This window comes from Suricata suricatta, chromosome 2, assembly GCF_006229205.1.
Source record: "Suricata suricatta isolate VVHF042 chromosome 2, meerkat_22Aug2017_6uvM2_HiC, whole genome shotgun sequence".
Lineage (NCBI taxonomy): Eukaryota > Metazoa > Chordata > Mammalia > Carnivora > Herpestidae > Suricata > Suricata suricatta.
Window position 1 is genome coordinate 158,129,304 of NC_043701.1, and position 19,798 is coordinate 158,149,101.

The 19,798-nt window shown below is 43.6% G+C and overlaps 1 protein-coding gene across 1 annotated transcript in view; it reads right to left on the reverse strand.

Annotated features, from left to right (window-relative positions):
• Positions 1-14,751, reverse strand: part of GOT1 (glutamic-oxaloacetic transaminase 1) — a 24,696-nt gene extending 9,945 nt beyond the window's left edge. The window contains exons 1-2 of the mRNA XM_029932354.1: positions 14,521-14,751; positions 5,269-5,450 (exon numbers count right to left, since the gene is read on the reverse strand). Of these exons, the coding sequence (XP_029788214.1) occupies positions 5,269-5,450; positions 14,521-14,638 (300 nt within the window). The 5' untranslated portion in view covers positions 14,639-14,751. The remainder of the gene's footprint in view (positions 1-5,268; positions 5,451-14,520) is intronic.
• Between the last annotated feature and the right edge of the window lie 5,047 nt (positions 14,752-19,798).

Sequence of the window (19,798 nt, forward strand, 5' to 3'; positions counted from 1 at the left end):
AGAGGGGGAGGGTTAGAGAGAGAAGGAGACACAGAACCGGAAGCAGGCTCCAGGCTCTGAGCTAGCTGTCAGCACAGAGCCTGACGCGGGACTCGAACCCATGAATGTGAGATCTGACCTGAGCTGAAGTCGGAGGCTTAACCGACTGAGCCACCCAGGCGCCCAATCTGTACTCTTGCTTTAGCTACATGGCCTGAAGAAATCCCTGCCAGCCTCGAGAACACTTGTCTGAAATCACAGGTTGCTGATGTGATGACCTCACTTGGGAGGAGCAGCAAAGCTGAGCAGAAGCCGCTCGCAGCCAAGGCCATGATGCATGAACCTGGGCATCGCTAGCAGTTCACGGGCCTCCAGGCACAAGGTGCTAAGCATGAAGAAGAGGACAATGGTGACAAGATGAGCCACAGCGAAAGCCTAAGTCTCCCAGAGGTGACAGTTAAAGTGAGAAACTGGGATGGCATCACGTGGCCTACGAGCCCTCCTACCAATGGTGGCTTGGGAATTCCCAAAGCTGAAACATTACAGTGCTGGAGATGAAAACTGGACATATGGTATAAGGTCTGAAAACAGAAAGCAGTACGAGGCAGTGACCAGTGTAGAAAATAGGTATTCTCAAAATGGCTCATGGACCTGGTAATGTTAAATCTTGAGAAGAAAAACTCAAGGGAAGATATGATTACTGTTTGTTTTCTGGTTCATTATTCATTCATGCCTCATCTCCTTCAAGTTCTGGTCGAAATGCCATTTCTATTTCTGTCATGACCACCCCAGTGAAAACCAAGTCTACCCCTACTCCCACATTCAGCTTTCCTAATGTGCCTCTCCTATTTTCTTTTATAGCATTTATTTTCTTTTAATATACTCTATCATGTTCTTATTTATTATGTTTACAGTTCCTTCTCCCCACAAAACAGTAAGCCAGGGCAGAAAATTTGGGGTCTTTTGGTCACAGCTGTGCTCCAGCTTCTAGAACAATGCCTACCCTTAAAGGTGAGCACTCATCAGTTGACGGAATGAATGAGGGAATTCAAACATCTACGAATCTCTGAAGTGTCAGACTTGGAGCTAAATGCTGAAGATTTACAAGATAAATGAGTAAGCCATCATTCCTGCCCTGAGGGAAGTCATGGTCTTGTGGGAAAGACTTATAAAATTACACATTATAGGAAGCATAGTAAGTACAGTTATTCCTGAGCTGTGAACAAAGTCCTGTGATAACTCAGCTCCGCCTGACCGCCTGAGAGAACTAAGGACTCAGCATGGAAGTGACCCTTGGCCCAGTCTTGCAGCACTGACAGGCCCTTGGAATGGCAGGACCCCAAGGGGAATGGGCGGGGGGCGGGGGGGGGGGGAGCTGTGAGTCATTGGAGAATAAGATGAAGGCTGCCTACTAAATATGCTACATGCCAAGTTTAAAGTCTAGATCTGCCCTGTAGATAATGGAGGGGCAAGTGGAGGGGGGGAGGACAGGGAGCAGGTGACGTGATTATCAGCTTTTTTTGCTAAGGAAGATCATCCTAGCTGTACTGTGCAGAATGTAATAGGATGGGGAAGGGACTAGAGGCAAGAGGCTACTATAAGAATCCAAATGAGAGGATAGTGGGCTGAACCTGGGGATGGTGAAGACGTCCAGGGAGAAAGGACAGACTCAGCTGAGAACCAGCCTGCAACCATGGTGATGCAGATGCCAAGAGAGCAACCCAAACCATCCTCCCACCCCTCAAAAAAAAGCCTTCAAATATATATGGACTGCCACCTAAATTTGTTCTCTGATGGAAAACACAGCACAGGACCAACCAGACTAAGAGGGAGGGCCATGTTCCACACATCTTACAGAATGAAATGATCAAAACGGGAGCACCAGGACAGAGAAACAAGCCCCCACCAGACAGTTATTAAATGTAGAAGTATGCAGTCTCAGAGGAAGAAGGTCCCCAACACAGAAAAAAAACTCAGTTTTCTCCTTTGTCAACAACAGAATTCCATCTAATCTATCAACAGCGTCTCACAAGATAACCCCCAGCTGTCACGCTTCATCAAGATGCTCCTCAACGTCCCAGCGTCAGCCACTGAAACCCACTCCTGACTTGCCTGATCACTGACCGGGTTCTAGAACGTTCACTCCGAGCCTCCCTGCCTCCTGATACACGGAAGACTGTGTCCAACTCTCAGTTTTCACCCTGCCGTTCTGCTCAGGGAGGCAACAGGGTAACAGCAGGTGGGGAATACATCAGTTGATTCCAAGAAGTGGTCCCTTCCATGCATGAAGGCTGCACTACAACACCGGCCCAGGGGTGTTGGGAGCTATTTGAACTCACCGGTAGAGTGAAAATTCCTGGTGAGGGTCCGGCAAGTTTGCATGGTCTCTTGCCCCCAGATAGCTCCCAAAATCTACCCTCTTGAAACTTTCATTTTTGCTTGAGCACCAAACCTCAGAGTGTTTTGCTAATTAGAGTCAGGAGCTGACTGTCCCCCCGCCCTGACCCTGAGACGTGACCGCACCTGGTCAGGGAAAAGACAAGCAAGTAAACTAGATACACCCTAATGCAACACATAACTTTCCCCTAAGCAATACGGATAACTGAATACCTTCTGGGCCTGAATGCCTTTGTGAGAGTCACGACTGCATAAAATGTATCTATCATCTTTGGGACTATGAGAGCAAGCAGATCTCCTGAGAACTTGTTTTTCTGGGAACTTGCTCTTAGAGTTATAAATGGCCTAATGACCTTTGCTCATAAAAAACTGACCTTTACTAAAGAATGCTGTTTGCCTCTCGGTTAAAGGTTGTTTCCTTGAGGCTAGACCTGAGGTTTTGTGAAAATACCTATGACACCTTGAGTGCCTGTAGCTAAAATTGTAAAACTTATCCATTGGAAATCATTTACTGCCCTTTCTTGTCCTTGTACCTTTTGCCATAAATAAACCTTGAGAACCAGACAAGATGGAGACGCCTGCCAGATGGGCAGCCGTGCTTGTCTGGGGATCAGAACGAAAACGCAAGGCTCTCCCACTTTCTCTTTGGCCTGCACCGTCATCCTTCGGGGGACCCCTGGACCTGCAGGAGCTGGACTCCGGCACAGGGGGGCAGTAAGGACAGCTGGGTTAAGTTGCCAATACCTAACTGGACTACTGCACAACCCTGAGCCCTTCCCCCTCCTCCTCAGGCAGCCAGGTTTATCTTCTTCAAACACACTGATTGGGTAACTCCTTTGCTCAAACCTTCAGGTGATTTCCCCTACCCAGAATGCCAAAATCAGCCTGCCTGATCTATCTGCCATGTTCCCAGCTCCAATCAGGTAGGTCTCTCTACAACCTCCACCCACTTACCTCCAACTTCTGTCCCTGCATTCCTTCTACTCCAAAAAAAAAGGACCCCTCCTTTTTCCTTCCTCTCAACTTTGAGGTTCCCAACCTTGGTTGTACTTTGGAATTACCTGGGGAGCTTTTAAAACTATGCCTATGCAGGGAAGGGAGTTGGGGGGAGGAGGAGAAGTGTGGTACCCTCTAAGATTCTGACTTAACTGTTCTGGGCTGGGGTCCACCCACCCATATGTATTTAAAATTCCCTAGGTGATGCTAATGTACAGCCAGTGTCCTAGCCTCATTCCTCAAAGTTCACCTCATGTCCCAATTTCAGCCCTACCACCATCCCTGTCCTCTGAGTCCCTACAACACTGAGAATCTCTACCAAACCACTTCTGGCCACATACAGCCTATCTTGCTATGTCTGCTTCCAAATGTGTTCTTCCATACGTCTCCGGCTACACACAGAATACCTACTAGGAAGCACTTAAATGGGAGAAGCTGAAGTCAAGGCTAAAAGAATTAAAGAATATTAGAATTGGCAGGAACTTTGGAAAGCATCTAGACTAGTGGCTCTTGAACTCTTGGGGCCACAGACTCCTTTTCAAAGTCCAATAAAAGGAGGCTCAGCTGGTGGAGCATGCCAATCTTGATCTTGGGGTTGTGAGTGCCCATGTTGGGCACAGAGATTCCTTAAAAATCTTAAAAAAAAAAAATCCGGGGGCACCTGGGAGGTTCAGTCGGGTAAGCGTCCAACTTCAGCTCAAGTCATGCATGATCTCACGGTTCGTGGGTTTGGGCCCCATGTTGGGCTCTGTGCTGACAGCTAGCTCAGAGCCTGGAGCCTGTCTTTGGATTCTGTGTCTCCCTCTCTCCCTGATCCTCCCATGCTCATGCTCTCTCTCTCTCTCAAAAATAAATAAAACATTAAAAAACAATTTTTTAATAAAATAAAATAAAATAATCCAATAAAAACTAAAACCTTCTCAGAAATACACATACACACAGAATTCTGCATAAAATTTCTGGGGCTCAGAGGTCCTTAAATAATCCGCTATGCAAGTGCTCCTAATGGGACCATGAACTACCAACTGGTCCTTTCCTAACATGTAGATGAGATGCCAGGGTCAGAGGGGTAAATGCTTGCCCAAGGCCAAAGAAGAGGCAGATCTGGGTCCAGACCCTGATCTCTTAATCATTCCATTAAATTCCCTGAAACACTGACTGCTTCAAACCCAGCAGCTAAAATCTAATCATCTATTGCATGAAATGAAACAATCAAAGAAGCCATGCTTGGAATACACACCATTTGCACTACCAGTCAGGAGACATAACAACCAAACTGAGTTTTCAGTCTCTTCTCCCCTGCGCAGAGTCTAAAGAAAATACAGTCGACCCCTAACGACACAAGTTTGAAATGCACGGGTCCACATATACCTGGATTTTTTTTATTAAGTATAGTACCGTGCTGTAAATGCATTTTCTCTTCCTTATGATCTTCCTTTTTTTTTAGGTTTATTTTTTTAAGTTTACATATTTATTTTAGTAGAGAGAGAGAGAGCGAGCACGTGCAAGTGGGGCAGAGGCAGAGAGAGAGAGAATCCTAAGCAGGCTCTGCACTGTCAGCAGAGCCCAACATCAGGCTCAAATTCACGTACTGTGAGATCATGACTTTAGTCGAAGTCAGAGCCTTACTGACTGAGCCACCCAGGTGCCCCTTATGATTTTCTTAATAACATTTTCTCCAGCTTACATTGTTGTAAGAATATAGTATACAATACATACAACATACATGAATTGCCTGTATATGTTATCCATAAGGCTTCCAGTAGACTATTAGTAGTTAAGTTTTGGGGCAGTAAAAAGTTATACAAGGATTTTTGACTCAGTGTGGCATGGAGTCAGCACCCTTAACCCCCACACTGTTCAAGGGTCAACTGTACACCCTCACCTAAAACTTACCCGATTCTCCTGGAGAGCTGGACTGTTATCCCCAAGGGCGAGGCGGGATGCACAGGTCCGGAACTCCGCCAGGCCCAGGATGGGCAGGTACTCGTGGTTTAGGCTACTGTCGTTAGCAATCTTCTGCTCCACCTTCCTCACGACGGGCAAAACCCATGGCTGGCAGTCATCTGTGCGATAAGCTGGAAGACGGGGAAGTTAGTAACAGAGGAGGAGTGAGGCTTCATCCAAGAAAGAGCTAGCATTGCAAACGGAGAGCACTCCACCACCTTCCAACCAAACAGAACAGTGAGGGAAATTAAAGTTCATTCGCTGACTGCCCGCCTGCTCTGAGCCAGCCACTGGGCTACACGCTGGGCCAGCAGGACAGACATGGTTCCTACCCTTATGGAAGTTAGAGCCCTTGAATGCACGACCTCTAAAAGACAGAATGCTGAAACAGAACTGGGGCGTCAGAGAGCCAGACTGAGGGAAAGAGTGCACATGAAAGCACTAAGCTGCCCCTTACAGATGCTGTGTCAATATTACTGGCGCGCTGAGGTCTGTCTAGCCATGGGCCCCGAATCTCCTTCCTTCTGCATCTCCCCCAAGAGATTTCCAGAAAGTGCAAGGTGCTACTTCACACGAATGCTGCCCCTTCAAACATAAAATGTGGAGTCTTGTCCTATAAGAACAGAAACGGGACAAGTGGCAAGCAAATGCCCCAGGGCTGACGATTCCAGCAAATGGTTACATAATCCCTCAACAACCTATTTGATATCTGCATACATCTTTGTCCTCTCTCTGCCAGGGATGATTATTTTCGCTGTTCCTCCTACTTCACGTTTCATACTTTTATTGATCTAAATGTATCTATTTCATAATATTTATAGTCTTGCCTACCGCAAATTTCTAAGCACCTCTACACTAAAAGCATTTTTAGTCCAGTTATCCTATGACTGACTTTTTCCCCACGACTAACATACGATTATCTCAGGATTCGAGCTTTAGTGGGCAGCTGCTGTGGCTTGCACCCAAGCCCACGATCTGCACGGGTCCCTGGCAGGGGTCACTGGTCTCTGCTGGAATGTTTACATCTCCAACAGGCCCACACTTGTGCAAGTGACTTTAAAACTGAAGGTTTTAGGGGCGCCTGGGTGGCTCAGTCGGCTAAGCCTCCGGCTTCGGCTCAGGTCAGATCTCATGGTCGTGAGCCTGGAGCCTGCTTCCTGTTCTGTGTCTCCTTCTCTCTCTGCCCCTCCCCCTCTCATGCTCGGTCTCTCTCTGTATCAAAAATAAATAAAACATTAAAAAAAATAAATAAATGCCACCTGCACAACTTTAAAAAAAATAAATAAATAAATAAAACTGAAGGTTTTATTTTATTTTTTTAATGTTTATCTTATTTATTTTGAGGGGGCAGGGACAGAAAGAGAGAGAAAGAGGGAGAGAGAATCCCAAGCAGGCTCCACGCTCAGCAGAGCCCTATATGGGGCTCAATCACACGATCGTGAGATCATGACCTGAGCCAAAATCAAGAGTTGGATGCTAAACCAAATGAGCCATCCAGGCGCCCTGAAACGGATACTTTCAGAGTAATTCTGATTATTTTATCTTGCTGATTTATACCCAACATTGATCCCTTTTTTAAATCACTTTTTAGAAAGGTTATTGATATTGCTTACTGAACAATACATGTTGACTACAGAAAATTTTAAAAAGCCCAGAAGCCAAAGGATAACCATTATGATTAATATTTAAGCCCAGTACTCAGAGATAGAGGAACATTTTGATGTACAACCTTCTAAGCTTTATTTTACGTGAGTATATTCTTTTATAAAATATGCATCACATTATACATAAAATTTTAACATGCTTTTCCCCACTTAATAAATATTTTTCACTGTCATTAAACATTCTTATAATAGTTCTTATAACTATTCTTATAATATATTCACATGTCTCCAACCCATCTTATCCTCCACCTACCTAGTTCCAAATCCTCACCCTCCAAAAAATAACATCTGTTATTAATTTCTTTTGTATACTTCCAGAATTTCCCTATATATCTACAAGCAAATACAGCTTCTTATGTCCTCCCTTTTTACATAAAAGGTAACATACAACATATTACACACTGCTTTGTTCCTTGCTTTTTCTACTTAAAGATCTTTTCTTTTTCTGTTTGTGCACAGAAAGTCTTTGTTCTTTTTCACAGCCATGTACCTGATGAATGTACCATACTTTATTTTGCTGGTGTCCTGTTGATGGACACTTGAGTTGTTTCCAATCTTCAGCTATTACAAAACAATACTTCAGTCAACAATCTCATACATATGTCATCGTACATGTGTGCAAATATATCCGTGGGATGCAGGTTGAAAGTGGAAAAGGTGGATAAGAAGTATGTGTATGTGTAGTTTTGAAAGATATATCCAAATTGGCCTCCACAGGGATTTTTATGAGTTAACACTCCTACCATCAATGTATAAGCGTCCGCCTCCCACAGCCTCATCCAGAGTAAATTTCTGCCAGTGTAAGGATGCAAATGGTACCTCAGAGTAGTTTTAATTTACATTTCTCTTATTATAAATGCAATTGGGCGTTTTTCATATTTATGACGCACCCGCAACACAATTTTAGTGGCGAGGTGACATTCTTTTCCATGATTAATTTACTAAGTATTTGTGTTGCTTTTGATTATTTGATGTAAGTACTGTGATAAATGTTCTTGTATCTTCACACATATTCATGAGTGTTCCCTTAGAAAAGTGATTCTAGATGTAAACTTACAGGGCAAGAGTTATACAACAAATAAGTCAAGACTTTATAAGATCATTTTGATTTGGGGTCTGTCTTCTATCAACTAACTCCACCCTCTAGGGATGTGTCATCTGCAAATCATCTGCAGAAGCCATCAGGCTGGTAATAAGAACATAGACAGAGCTCAGATTGACACAGCGACTAACCAACCAACAGTCTGTAGATACGAGTCTATAACTCCTAACACTGTCACAATGCTCACATGCTACCCCCTGGCCTGCTGAATTCCCTCCACACAAGTTAAAAAGCCTACTTTATCAGGTGGGACTTGGGTCTGGTTTTTTTTTTTAATTCCATTTTTTAAAATATTTATTTATTTTGAGAGGGAGATAGAGAGCTCAAGTGAGCACAAGTGGGGTAGGGACAGAGAGAGAGAGAGGGAGAGAGAATCCCAAGCAGATTCTGTGCTGTCAGCACAAAGCCCAATGATGGGCTCAATTTAGGAACTGCCAGATCTTGACCTGAGCCAAAATCAAGAGCCTGATGCCTAACAAAGCCACCCAGGAAGTCCGGCTTTTTTAATTTTTTTTAATGTTTATTTATTTTTGAAGGAGAAAGACAGGAAGACAGAAAGAGAACATGAACGGGGGAGGGGCAGAGAGAGGAGACACAGAATCTGAAGCAGGCTTCAGGCTCTTAGCTGTCAGCACAGAGCCCAATATGGGGCTCGAACTCACAAACAGTAAGATCATGATCTGAGCTGAAGTCAGATGCTTAACCAACTGAGCCACCTAGGCGCCCCTGTTTTTTTTTTAAAGAGATGCCAAAATAACCACTTTTAAGAGTTGTCCCAGAAGGGAATTGGGGTATCTATGATCACAATGCTACCATTGTCTATCTTATTCCTGGAAATCTTTTTTGGAATTATTCGTCTCATTATTTTGAATATCCTCAGTTGGTGCCAATCTTCATCCTTTGAAAGCAAATCTGATTTCTGGAAATGGTACTTACAGCAACAGCAAACACATCTTTGACTACACATACAAAGGTGATGCTATTTAGATGTACAAGAGTGTGGGTGTTCATAGAAAAACCAGTTTTATTATGCTTCACATCTGTATTTGGATTATATCTATTACATAATTATGCCATGTGTATCACATTTATGATAATAATGTTATTTGTAAACCACGTATTATAAGTAAAATGGGGAGGGGGGGCACCTGGCTGGCTCAGTCAGTGAAGCATATGACTCTTGATCTCAGGGTTGTAAGTTCAAGCCCCATGTAGGGTGTAGAGATTACTTAAAAATAAAATATTTTGAAAAATGAAAATTAAATAAATAAATAAAATAGGGAAGATAAAAAATGGCAGTACCACTGTTTTTACCCATACCATGTATTCTGTGCTACTCTAAAAAATCCTGTATATGACTGGAGGCATGGAGGCATTGTGTCTATATTGTGACAAAAGAGAAACTGGCCTCCCTTCTTCATCACCCAGTTTCTCCCAGGTTCAGTTCTAGATTTATTCCCAATGCCCTGCCTACCTGCCCTGATGAAGCAGAACAGCAGACTGCTCTCGTGATTAGAGCAGTGAAGGCAAACATGATTGACAACTACGGTTCCTGCTTTCCCAGGGACTTTTATCCCTATTTGTTGGAGCCAGGAGTTTCTCATTCATTCTTTTATTCACTCATTCATCACTCATTACTGAATCTACCAAGAACCAGGCACTGGCTACAAGGAGCTACACAGAAATAGGTAGGATACTGTCTACCCTTGAGGAAACATAGAACATAGAGCCCTTAATTCTCCTGTAAGGAGTCAGGAAAGATTCCACAGAGAATGAAGTATGAAAGATGAATAAGAGTCTAAAAGGTAGACAAGGAAAGGGTATTCCAGCGTAGAAGCAAAGTTTTCCCTTCTACCCTTTCAGGTTCTTTGGCTGGTCTAATGACTCAATTGACATAAGACAGATTAACAGGAGAAAAACAGAAGTTTAATAACCTGTACTTCCTGTCTACATGGTAGTTACTCAGTTCTCCCTCTATATCCAGGAAAACTGAGTAACTCTCCCAAATGGCCAAAGCCATCACATTAAATATCACCTTCAGCTAGAGACAAAAGATGCTGGGGGTGGGGAGTCAGTTATGGGAGGTGATCAATAAAAGCACAATGAAAAAGAGTAAGATTATTAGGCAGATTTAAGCCCAGCCCTCTCCACTCATAAGTTTCTAGATATTTAGAGTCATGTGAGAGACACTCTTACAAATGGATACTTCCTCTATAAGTGTAAATGTCTCTTATTAAAGGGTAACTTCTACATGGTTTCCAGAGCTTCTCCTCTATCTGCAGTTTCTTAAAAATAACCAGCTTAAGGCATACTTTGGGGTGGTAAATTTTGCTTCCTTTCACCAGACTGCAGAAACACCTGTGCAAGGTCCAAGAGGCCTGGAGACCTGAGGTTTCTGAGGACCTGCATTTTCATGGCTTGAACATAGGATCCAAGGAAGAATAGCAAGGAGTGGCTCAAAAAGTCTTTGGAGTATCTTTCAAGTCTCTTCTAAGGAACATCCTTTCAATGGGGAAACCAGTGGAAGCATTTAAACAAGAGGGTGAGGTAGACAGCTGTATATCAGATCATTTGAGCAACACTGTAGAAAATAAACTGGAAAGGAGAACAAAGGCGGATGGTTAAGTCAAGAGGCTCCTGCAATAATCCAGAAAGGGAATAATGAAGTCTTGAATTAAGGCAGTGATGACAAGGAAAAAGAAAAGAGGAGACAGTCATAAGATTTATGAGGTAGATAATACAGAACCCAGTAACCGAATAAATTGACATAGGTTCAAGGGAAGGATGGCAAATGACTCAAAAGTCCCTCTAGTCTGGATAAAGACTGGTGGGGAGGGGGAACCGGGAGGGTCAACCAAGAAACAAAACATAAGCAGGAAAAAAAGAAAAGATTGAAAGGAAGTTCAGAGAAAATGACCAGTTGTGTTCTAAACATGCTGAATTTGGGGTGTCTAGCAAACTGTACTAAGTATGGGTCTGGCATTCAGGGAAGAGGTCCTGGATAGAAAGAAAGACTTCATAATTATAGATATCGACAGTACCTGAGCCATAGTAATAACAACAAGGACTTACTGAATACTTAGTACACACAAGGCACTGTCCTAAATGCTTTACCTTTTGTTTCAACCCCAGTTTAATTCCTATAAACAATTCACAAAATAGATATCATAATCTGGAAACTGAGGCCAGACAAGTTGAATAATTTGTCCGAGATCAAAGAACTGTAAGAGCTAGGCTGTCATACTATATTAGCTCATGGATCCATGTACTTTTTTTAAGGGCAAGAGATGTCTAGGGAAAGGCCGCAGCAAGCAGGTCCCAGAGGGCTGCGTGAGGAGCCTCTCAGCCTGCAGGCTTCCCAGCCCCAGGCCCCCCTCTTTTAGAGGAGGCACACAAATTAGGGAGCAGTGAGCAGTGATGCTTCCCAGAAGAAAGGAAGAACATAGAGAATTCAATGATCAGACCGTCCCTTCCTCTCCTCCAAACATCGCCACTTCCCTCACCCACCGTTACCCAAGAGCCCGGGCATATATGGACGCCTCTTAAGGCCCTTCAGCTAGGTTCCTGGGAAGAGGGCCAGGGAGTTCTCTGAAACACCTAATACAGCACAGCCATCCAACAGTTTTATGTGAAGATGTAAGAAATCCACATTAAAAACAACAGACATTAAAATAAGAGTAGTTTATCTGGAACAAAAGAAATCTAAGTTTATGGGATAAACAGACTGAAGCCTATGAAGAAACGTCTTGCTTTGGCTACATCAGACTGGGCCTGTGTCTCCTCTGCCCTTAAAGCCACTTGTCTGAAACTCTGACAAGCACTAAAATGGTCAACTCAGGGCATATCATACTTACATGTGATGCTCTGCTTTAACTAAAAGGAAATTATGGAAACAGCAAGAAGAATATCTCTGGAGAAACTATTAGCAAGTAGGAACTAGGTAGTAAAATTATAGTTGTAGTTTATTTCAAACACGTCCAACAGTACTAGAATTGAGCTGCATAATCCCCACTGGGCTTTATCTGAACTTGAGGGGATAAAAAGTAGCTTCCCCAAAGTCAGTGATTAATTACATTTCCTTCACAAAGAATCTACTTGGTGATGTGTAACTACAGCCAGGACATACAAGAGCTGAAGGAGACCCTTACTTGAGCACCTGCCATCCACCAAAAAAAAAAAAAAAAAAAAAAAGCCTAGTCAAGGTGATCATAAAAAGAAAAATAATATTCATATTGTTATTTTCACATACCCATGAAACCCATGGTTCATGTACCCATTACCTAGCTTCAACAAACCATACATGTAATTGTTCATTTAATCCTCAGTCAACTGATGAGGCCAGTAACATCATTATCCTACATGTAATGTGTTAGTGAATCTTAGAGTAGAATTTTAGAGAGAGGTAATTCCATCCCTGCTCCTCCCAAGGTCATGTCCCTAGATTGCAGGACTGGCCTGTCTGCAGAGCGCCTGCCACTACAGTGCACCGGCAGCCTCCGGACCACCTGAAGGACCCAAAATAGAGGTCAGTTCCCCTACCAATGACCACATGATGTGGGGCAAATTGCACTGCCCTGACAATGCAGAGCCTGCTTGGGATTCTCTCTCTCTCCCTGTGTCTCTGCCCCTCCCCTACTTGTGCACGCTCTCTCTCTCAAAAATAAATAACTTAAAAAAAAAAGATTAAGTGCATAAATCATTTGCTCATGATAAGGAGGAAAAGTTCCTGGGTTCCTGGAAACCATGACAAAGGCACTGTCACAGGTGAGGTGACCACCTGAACTACAAACCATACTTCTGAGCCAATCATTTCTAGCCTGGGCTGGCAGGGTGCTTTTTCTCTGCATGAGCAGTTTATTTCTGAAGGGATGTCAAAAATGCTTTCATTTTGCAGTTCTTAAACTGAAAATTTTATTTAACATCTTCTACGCAACCTACCCAAAGAAATGCCAAAACAACTAATACTTACATAACTCCTACTTATTTGCCAGCCACTGTCCTAAGTATGTTAAACGTATTTAGCTCTCACTAAAATTCTGTAAGATAGTTTAAAGGTAACGGAGCAAAAAAAATTTTTAAGATGTATTTAAATCAACAACAACATATATATCTGGCCCTAAATAGGTACTTGAAGGTTTTAAATTGGATTTAAATTAAGAACTTGAATAGTGCCCAATTCCAATTCAACTCAATTCAAGGCATCCTTTCAGTATTTCTCCCACTCAACTGCCTGCTGAAAGCATCACTTTCTCTCCATGGGTTAAACTATGTAGTATTTGCTTTTTTAAAAAAAAATGCTTTATTATGGAAAATTTCCAACATATACAGAAGTTGCAAGAATAATATAATGGATGTTTCATGTACCCATTACCTAGCTTCAACAAACCGTACTTTCTCACCCTCTCCCATATTCCTCGGTAAAGATAAAAATAACAGGTCCTATGCACATTCACTGTGGAAGCCTGATTCTGAACCTCCTCCTCACCACCCTCGATTTTCTCTTTCCAAAATTTCGAGTCCTCTAGGTCTGTTCCTTGGCACAGAACATCATCGTACTCATTTTCTTCAACCTGGCTGGTCTTTGTAGGTGGTCGAGTGTCTGTGGGGCTTCCAACGTTCAAGTGACAGAAACGGCAAATTCACCAAAGGTCGGAATTACTCTAAGAAACTCCAGTCGAAACCCTTTTCTTACAGAAGGGGAAAATGAGTCCCATGTACTGAGCTGTCCCATGTCCAAGAAATACAAGCAAGAAATGAGGATAAGAATGTGTGAAAAGGGAGCTCCTACCTCCACACTCTTTCCACTCCTTCCCACCATCTCTACCCACTCCTACCACATCTGTGAGGGCCAGAATATTCTTCCCTCCCTGGCAGCATTAACCTGTTTCCAAAGTATTTAAATTTCTATTATATCACATCTTGACTTTAGCATCTTTGAAGCCAAAACCAAACCTCAGTCTTCCCCCCCACAAGGCTTGGTAAAGTACCGATTAATACCTGGTAATCACTCAAACATTTATTGACCCAGACCAGAGCTCCCTAAGGATCAGAGTTCTTCATCCATTTCCCAGTAGCCAGGACTTCAAGCCTATCACGCTTCCTAGCTTCCTCCCTCTCCTTCCAATCTCTGAGCCCCATTTATTAACAGCCAAAAGGATGCGGTATAAAGAACACGGAATGGAGAATTGGAAAAACCAGGTTTGTGTCCTGGCTGCTAGACCTGTACTGTGGACCTTGTCACATCTCCTTTTCCCTGGGACTCGATATGCCCATCTATAAAATAGGCAGATTGGAAAAACCTTCGTGGATCTTGCCTCTTCTCCGGGGCTCCCCTCCGCGGCCAGCGCCACGCGCCTCCGCGCCCACTCCCCGCGGCGCGGGTTAGGTCCGCTCCACTCCCCAGGCTGCTCCTACTCCTAAGCACTGCATCTTTACCTCCCACGCCCAGGTTGACCTTGCGGGGGTCCGGATCCTCCCGGAAATCGGCAGTGAGCTTAAAGACAAGGACGGGCTGGGCCTGCGGAACCTCGGCGAACACAGAAGGAGGCGCCATTGCAGTGGAGCTGGAGACAACCGAGAACTTCCACTCTGCGTCCGGAGCCGCTGGGTCCCGTCTAGTCCCGGTGGCTGGAGGAGACTCTCACCTTCACCTATCCGGCAGGGGCGGGTCCGCGGCCTCCAATGGCCTAGCTGTGTCTGGAACTTGGCAACGCGGTGAACCAATCGTGAGCTTCTGACGCAGAAGGGACAGGAGGGAGGGGATGCTATTAGCCAATCCAAGAAGAGAATCTTATCGGAGGCCAGTAATGATGCAACCAATGTACTGTACGACGGCTGAGATGGGGGCGGGGGCTAGGATTGATTGGCAGAGCGGACTCCTATGGTTGAGGAAGATATTCCTCGGGTCTCCTGTGTTGAGGGAGGAGCTGAGCAGCCCGGGTCCGCCAAAGGTGGCCTACTTGACCTTCGCGGGCCAGGAGACGAGCTAGGTGGCCAGCGGGAATCCCAGAGGACCAGCCTTCCGGTACCCGTGAAGCAGGCGTTCTCGCTGCCAGGCGCGACCGCGTTCACGTACCTGACCCGGGCTGGCAGCGCAATCCCCGGCGTCTGCGCTCAGGGACGAGAGTCTTTGGTCAGGAAGTACAGCTCCGGAGCCTTCGCAGGCGACCTTGACCATCCCGATCGGCTTTTCCCCCTGCGGGAAATGTGGGTGAGCCGCCTGCCTGAGTGTCAGGCAAGGGACATCCTACTGAAAGTGGAGGAATGACCAAGAACTCCTTTCTGCAGCTCTCGCCCCCCCCCCCCGCCTTGGTTTTTGCTCCCCTTTCCTTACAGAGAGGGTCGGCTCTTCAAGAACCTTCAGTATCTGGGCACGGCCTCCCTCTTCAGCTTTTCTCCCACGCACGCACTCAACCAGATCCCGCTGTCAGCAGCTGGCTGGTACCCAAACTGCCTCTTCTTGTAGTCAGGCTCTTCTTCCCCAGCTCGCTTCTCCACCTGGTGACCTTCAAGACCCAAAGTCAATGCCTCCTTCATAAAGACTTTCCTTAATCCTCACTCTGGTCAAAATCCGCCTCTCTTTTCCTATGCTTCTGTACCTTGTTGACAATATTACCATTTCAGAAAATGCCCTAGTTAAGAACCTTAACTCTGGAGCCAGGCCACCTAGGTTTTAGAGTCATCATTTACTGACTTGGGCAGGTTTAGGCAAGTTACTTAACCTCTCTGTTCCTGCTTTGTAAAGTGGAGATAATAGTACTGTCCTCAGGGTTGTTGTGGGGATTATATGTGTTAATACATATAAAGTGTTTAGCTACATGTAGTAAGTACTCCCTAAATGTTAGCCATTGTTGTCAGTGAACGTCTGCCACACCCCGTGTAGATGGTAAGCTTCTTTTGGCTAGAGATCTTACTCTATATAAGTATCCCTCAGTTTTTTGCACTTAGTAAGTTTTCAATAAATGGTGGAAGGAGGAATCCTTTCACTTGGTGTTACGGAAGAAACAATACCTCAGCCTCTGTTCACTGGATAATATGACAAATCTCAAAATGAATTTTCCTTTCAAAGTAATGAACACAAGCCAAAATACCTTTGTGCAACACCTGCCAACCTTTGTATTACCTGTTTTTTTTTTTTAGAAGCTTTGCCTCTGCTTTTAAAGGTAAACTGCCCATAGTGCTTCATGAACAAAGGTTTCCCTCTACAATTGTAAGTTCAACACTGAAGGTGAAATGACAGTGAACTTTTTAGTGGTACCAAAAGCAAAGGCAAAGGGCAACTGCTGAGACCAGTGTTCTATAGCCCAACCTTCCCAGAGTTTGAAAAGTATGAGTTTCACAGCATTGGCCAACAATATCATGGTCATTTCTTACGTCATTCCCTGGGGGGAAAAAACCCATGGTCACCTAAACATCAACTTAGCTAAGACCAAATAAATATTTACTGACAATCTAAGCAGCTCTGTAACCAAGGCAATGCTAACAGGGGCAAATAAGGTGGCATATGCAGTTTTTCTTCGTGTCTTCATAATATCTGTTCCAAATCTTAGAAAGGAGCAAACAGTTAACTGGGTGTAGCAGGGAGGGAACGCCATATTATGTGGGATCCAAGTCTCAAACTTTGTCCTTGGTAACATTAGGTTCTTGGAGATTATGTTCAGTATCCTTCTGTCTTGAGTCCTGCAGGCTACACCTCTACACAAAATGCCAATCTTGAAATAAACAAAATGCTTTCCAGGCCATTGCTAATTTTAACACTTTGACTTGGAACTGAGCAACACTGCCTCCCTGCTGAATGGATAGACCAAGCAAAAGACTCTTTAGAAGTGAACGTTGCCCAGGTAAAGTGAATGTCCAACGAGAGGGCAATAGGGTCAAAAGAAAGGACTAGTATTCTCCCTGCCTCATGAGTTTGCTATGACTGTCTGTTCAAGCATCTTCCCTACCATCTCCCTTCTGGATGCTTTTTTTTTCTTCAAAAGAGTTGGAAGGGAAGAACTCAGAACCCACACAGCAGCAGCTTCATCTGGAGTGAATTTCTAGAATATACTTTCTGGGAAATCTGAAGGCTTCAGGGCTGAGCAGTGTGCCCCATAGCGTAATAGGCAGGCCAGGCTGGGTCAGCTGTGGACACTGCATGGACCTCTAAGCAATTCCACACCTGCTTATTGTACTCAGTCTTGCCTGTTACCCAGGAGGTCTAAACTTAGGAACAAATCAGAGGAGGGAGGAGTTTTTCACACTTTGGACTCAAGTGCAAAGTGCTTTGGAATAGTTATGTTTAGGTGTATGCTGTCGCTACGGGTTGGATATTATCTAGAAGCTGACTTGTGTGCAGAGCAAACGTTTCTTTAAAACCCCCAAGCTGCAAGAGGAGATCTGTTTAAGTATCACTGTTTGGCAGGGGCACCTGGGTGGCTGTCCGTTAAGAGTTCAACTTCAGCTCAGGTCTTGCTTGATCTCACGGTTTGTGAGTTCAATCCCAGCATCAGGCTCTGCACTGGTGGTGTGGAGTCTGCTTGAGATTCTCTTTCCCTTTCTCTCTTTGCCCCTACCCCTCTGGTGCTCCCTCTCTCTCTCAAAATAAATAAGCTTAAAAAAAAAAAAAGAATCACTGTGTGGCTGAATAGTGGGCAATAAGATAAGCATAGAGACCCTAAGGCTGTGCTATTCTTTCACTGTATTGAGTTTATTCTTGTTAAGGAAAGTGATTGCTTATCAACTTCTTCCTTCAAAATTAGCTGGCCTGTTTCCTGGGCATGCCTTTGTGGAACTATCATCTCCTTTTGCTTCTCATCCCTCATTTCTCTCCTCCTTCCCATATGTATGACTCCTCTCCCCACCGAAACACACAAGGATTGGACCAAGTGAAGGTCTGTTGTCGCTTTCTAATTCATAGAAGGGTATGTCCAATGAGGGCCGAGGGTCTAATGTTAGCATCTGAACCAGGCATCTATGTGAGCAGAACTTTTTTTAAAGCTGCTGAGACCTTTATATAACAGAGCTATCTTTAGGATGACAACTACTGACGGTTTTATCCACTGAACATAATTAAGTTCCAGGCCACCATGTAGAAATTGTTGTGCTGTATAGTATTTGTACTTCAGAAACAGTATAGCATATGGTTAAAAGCATGGCCTTTGGAACTAGATTTCCTCTGTATACCTCAGTTTCCTCATTTGTAACATGGGGACAATAATAGTTCTACCTCACAAGGTGAAGATTAGATGATTTAATATAATTAAATGAATGTAAACACTGACTTGTGCGGGACACTCAGTAAGCACTCAGTATGCTTGCTGTCACCATCATCATCATCACAGATGCTGTTTACAAGCACTTGCCTTTGAGATTTGAATGAGGAGCGTGCAGCAGAACAATGCACAGGCTTTGCACCCACAAGCAAAATCTAGTTTTGCCTCTTACTAGTTTTGAAACTTGGAGTAAATCTCTTAACGTAGCTGACTGTAAATTGGGACAAAAAGATTTTTGCTTATGTTGACACATACACACCTTTAACACAGTTGTAGAAATTGTTGTGATGGTTGTTGTTATTCAGTCACACTCTGGTCCCTGCGTAGCTGTAGGGTGATGGTTAGTCTGACTCTGAAATCTCTCTGCCACGGCCTCTTATAGACATATACTCTGAAATATGGAAAAGAAAGCAAAGAACATGGGTTTTTAAATATTTAGAGTCCTCCAAAAAGTGTCCCTAGATATCTCTAAAATCTCAAAATAATTTAAAGGTAACAAGGCAGCATACTTAATTAATATTTAATTAAAATGTTACAGTGTTAATGATAACTCTGTGTTCCCATATTATCTCTTTCTGAAAAGTAGAAAGTGTTTTAGAAACACTATTCCACTACTCTCTACGTTTCAAGGTGACTGTTGTGTCCTGTCAAAAACACAACGGGCATGGATAACCTTATATTTTATATTTTAATTAATGTAATAGTTTCCTTATATAAGTGTTGAATTACATGTTAGATAGAAATGACTCATGAACGCACTTTATGGAGGCACTGCCCTTCTGGCATATGTTCCCAAGTTCATAGAAAATGAACAGAAGAGTGGGAAGACTGTAGACCTGAAGTCATAAGAAAGTTTCCTCTTCTTGTCCTGTTTCACCCAAAATGCATGACAAATACAGCCTCTTACTTCTAGAGAAGGTCTTAAGCTTCCCTCCCCAAACCCCTCATCCAGGCTAGGATATCCTTTTTTTATTGGGTCATGTTCTAATGTCCTGTGCGTTGATACAAGATGAAGGTAAATGAAGAGATAATGAAGGAAACATATTCAATGGGTTTTCCAAGAACACATTTCTTTCAAACAATTCCTAAAGGGATAGTCTAAAGCAATATAATGTACAGTCCTAAACTATTCCACACGGCTAACATTGCTAACATTGTTAGTGTTGCTAACATTCCAACATCCAGCAGTAGAGGGCAGCACTGCCCTTCTTTTGCAAAAGGCTGCGCACTCATAAAGAAAATAAAAGACACTCTTGATCAGTGTCTGTGTGTTTACTTTTACCTAATACTTAAAAAAAAAATTAGACTCCTTTTCTTATTGTTTAGGTGATTAGGTAGAAAGAACGTCAGAGCCTGTATTGCCTTGAAGTAACTAGTGAAACACATAGAGTGTGCTCAGGATATGGGTTCTGCCCAGCAAAGATAAACAGTGGCTTGACCCTGGGCAATCAGATACGGTT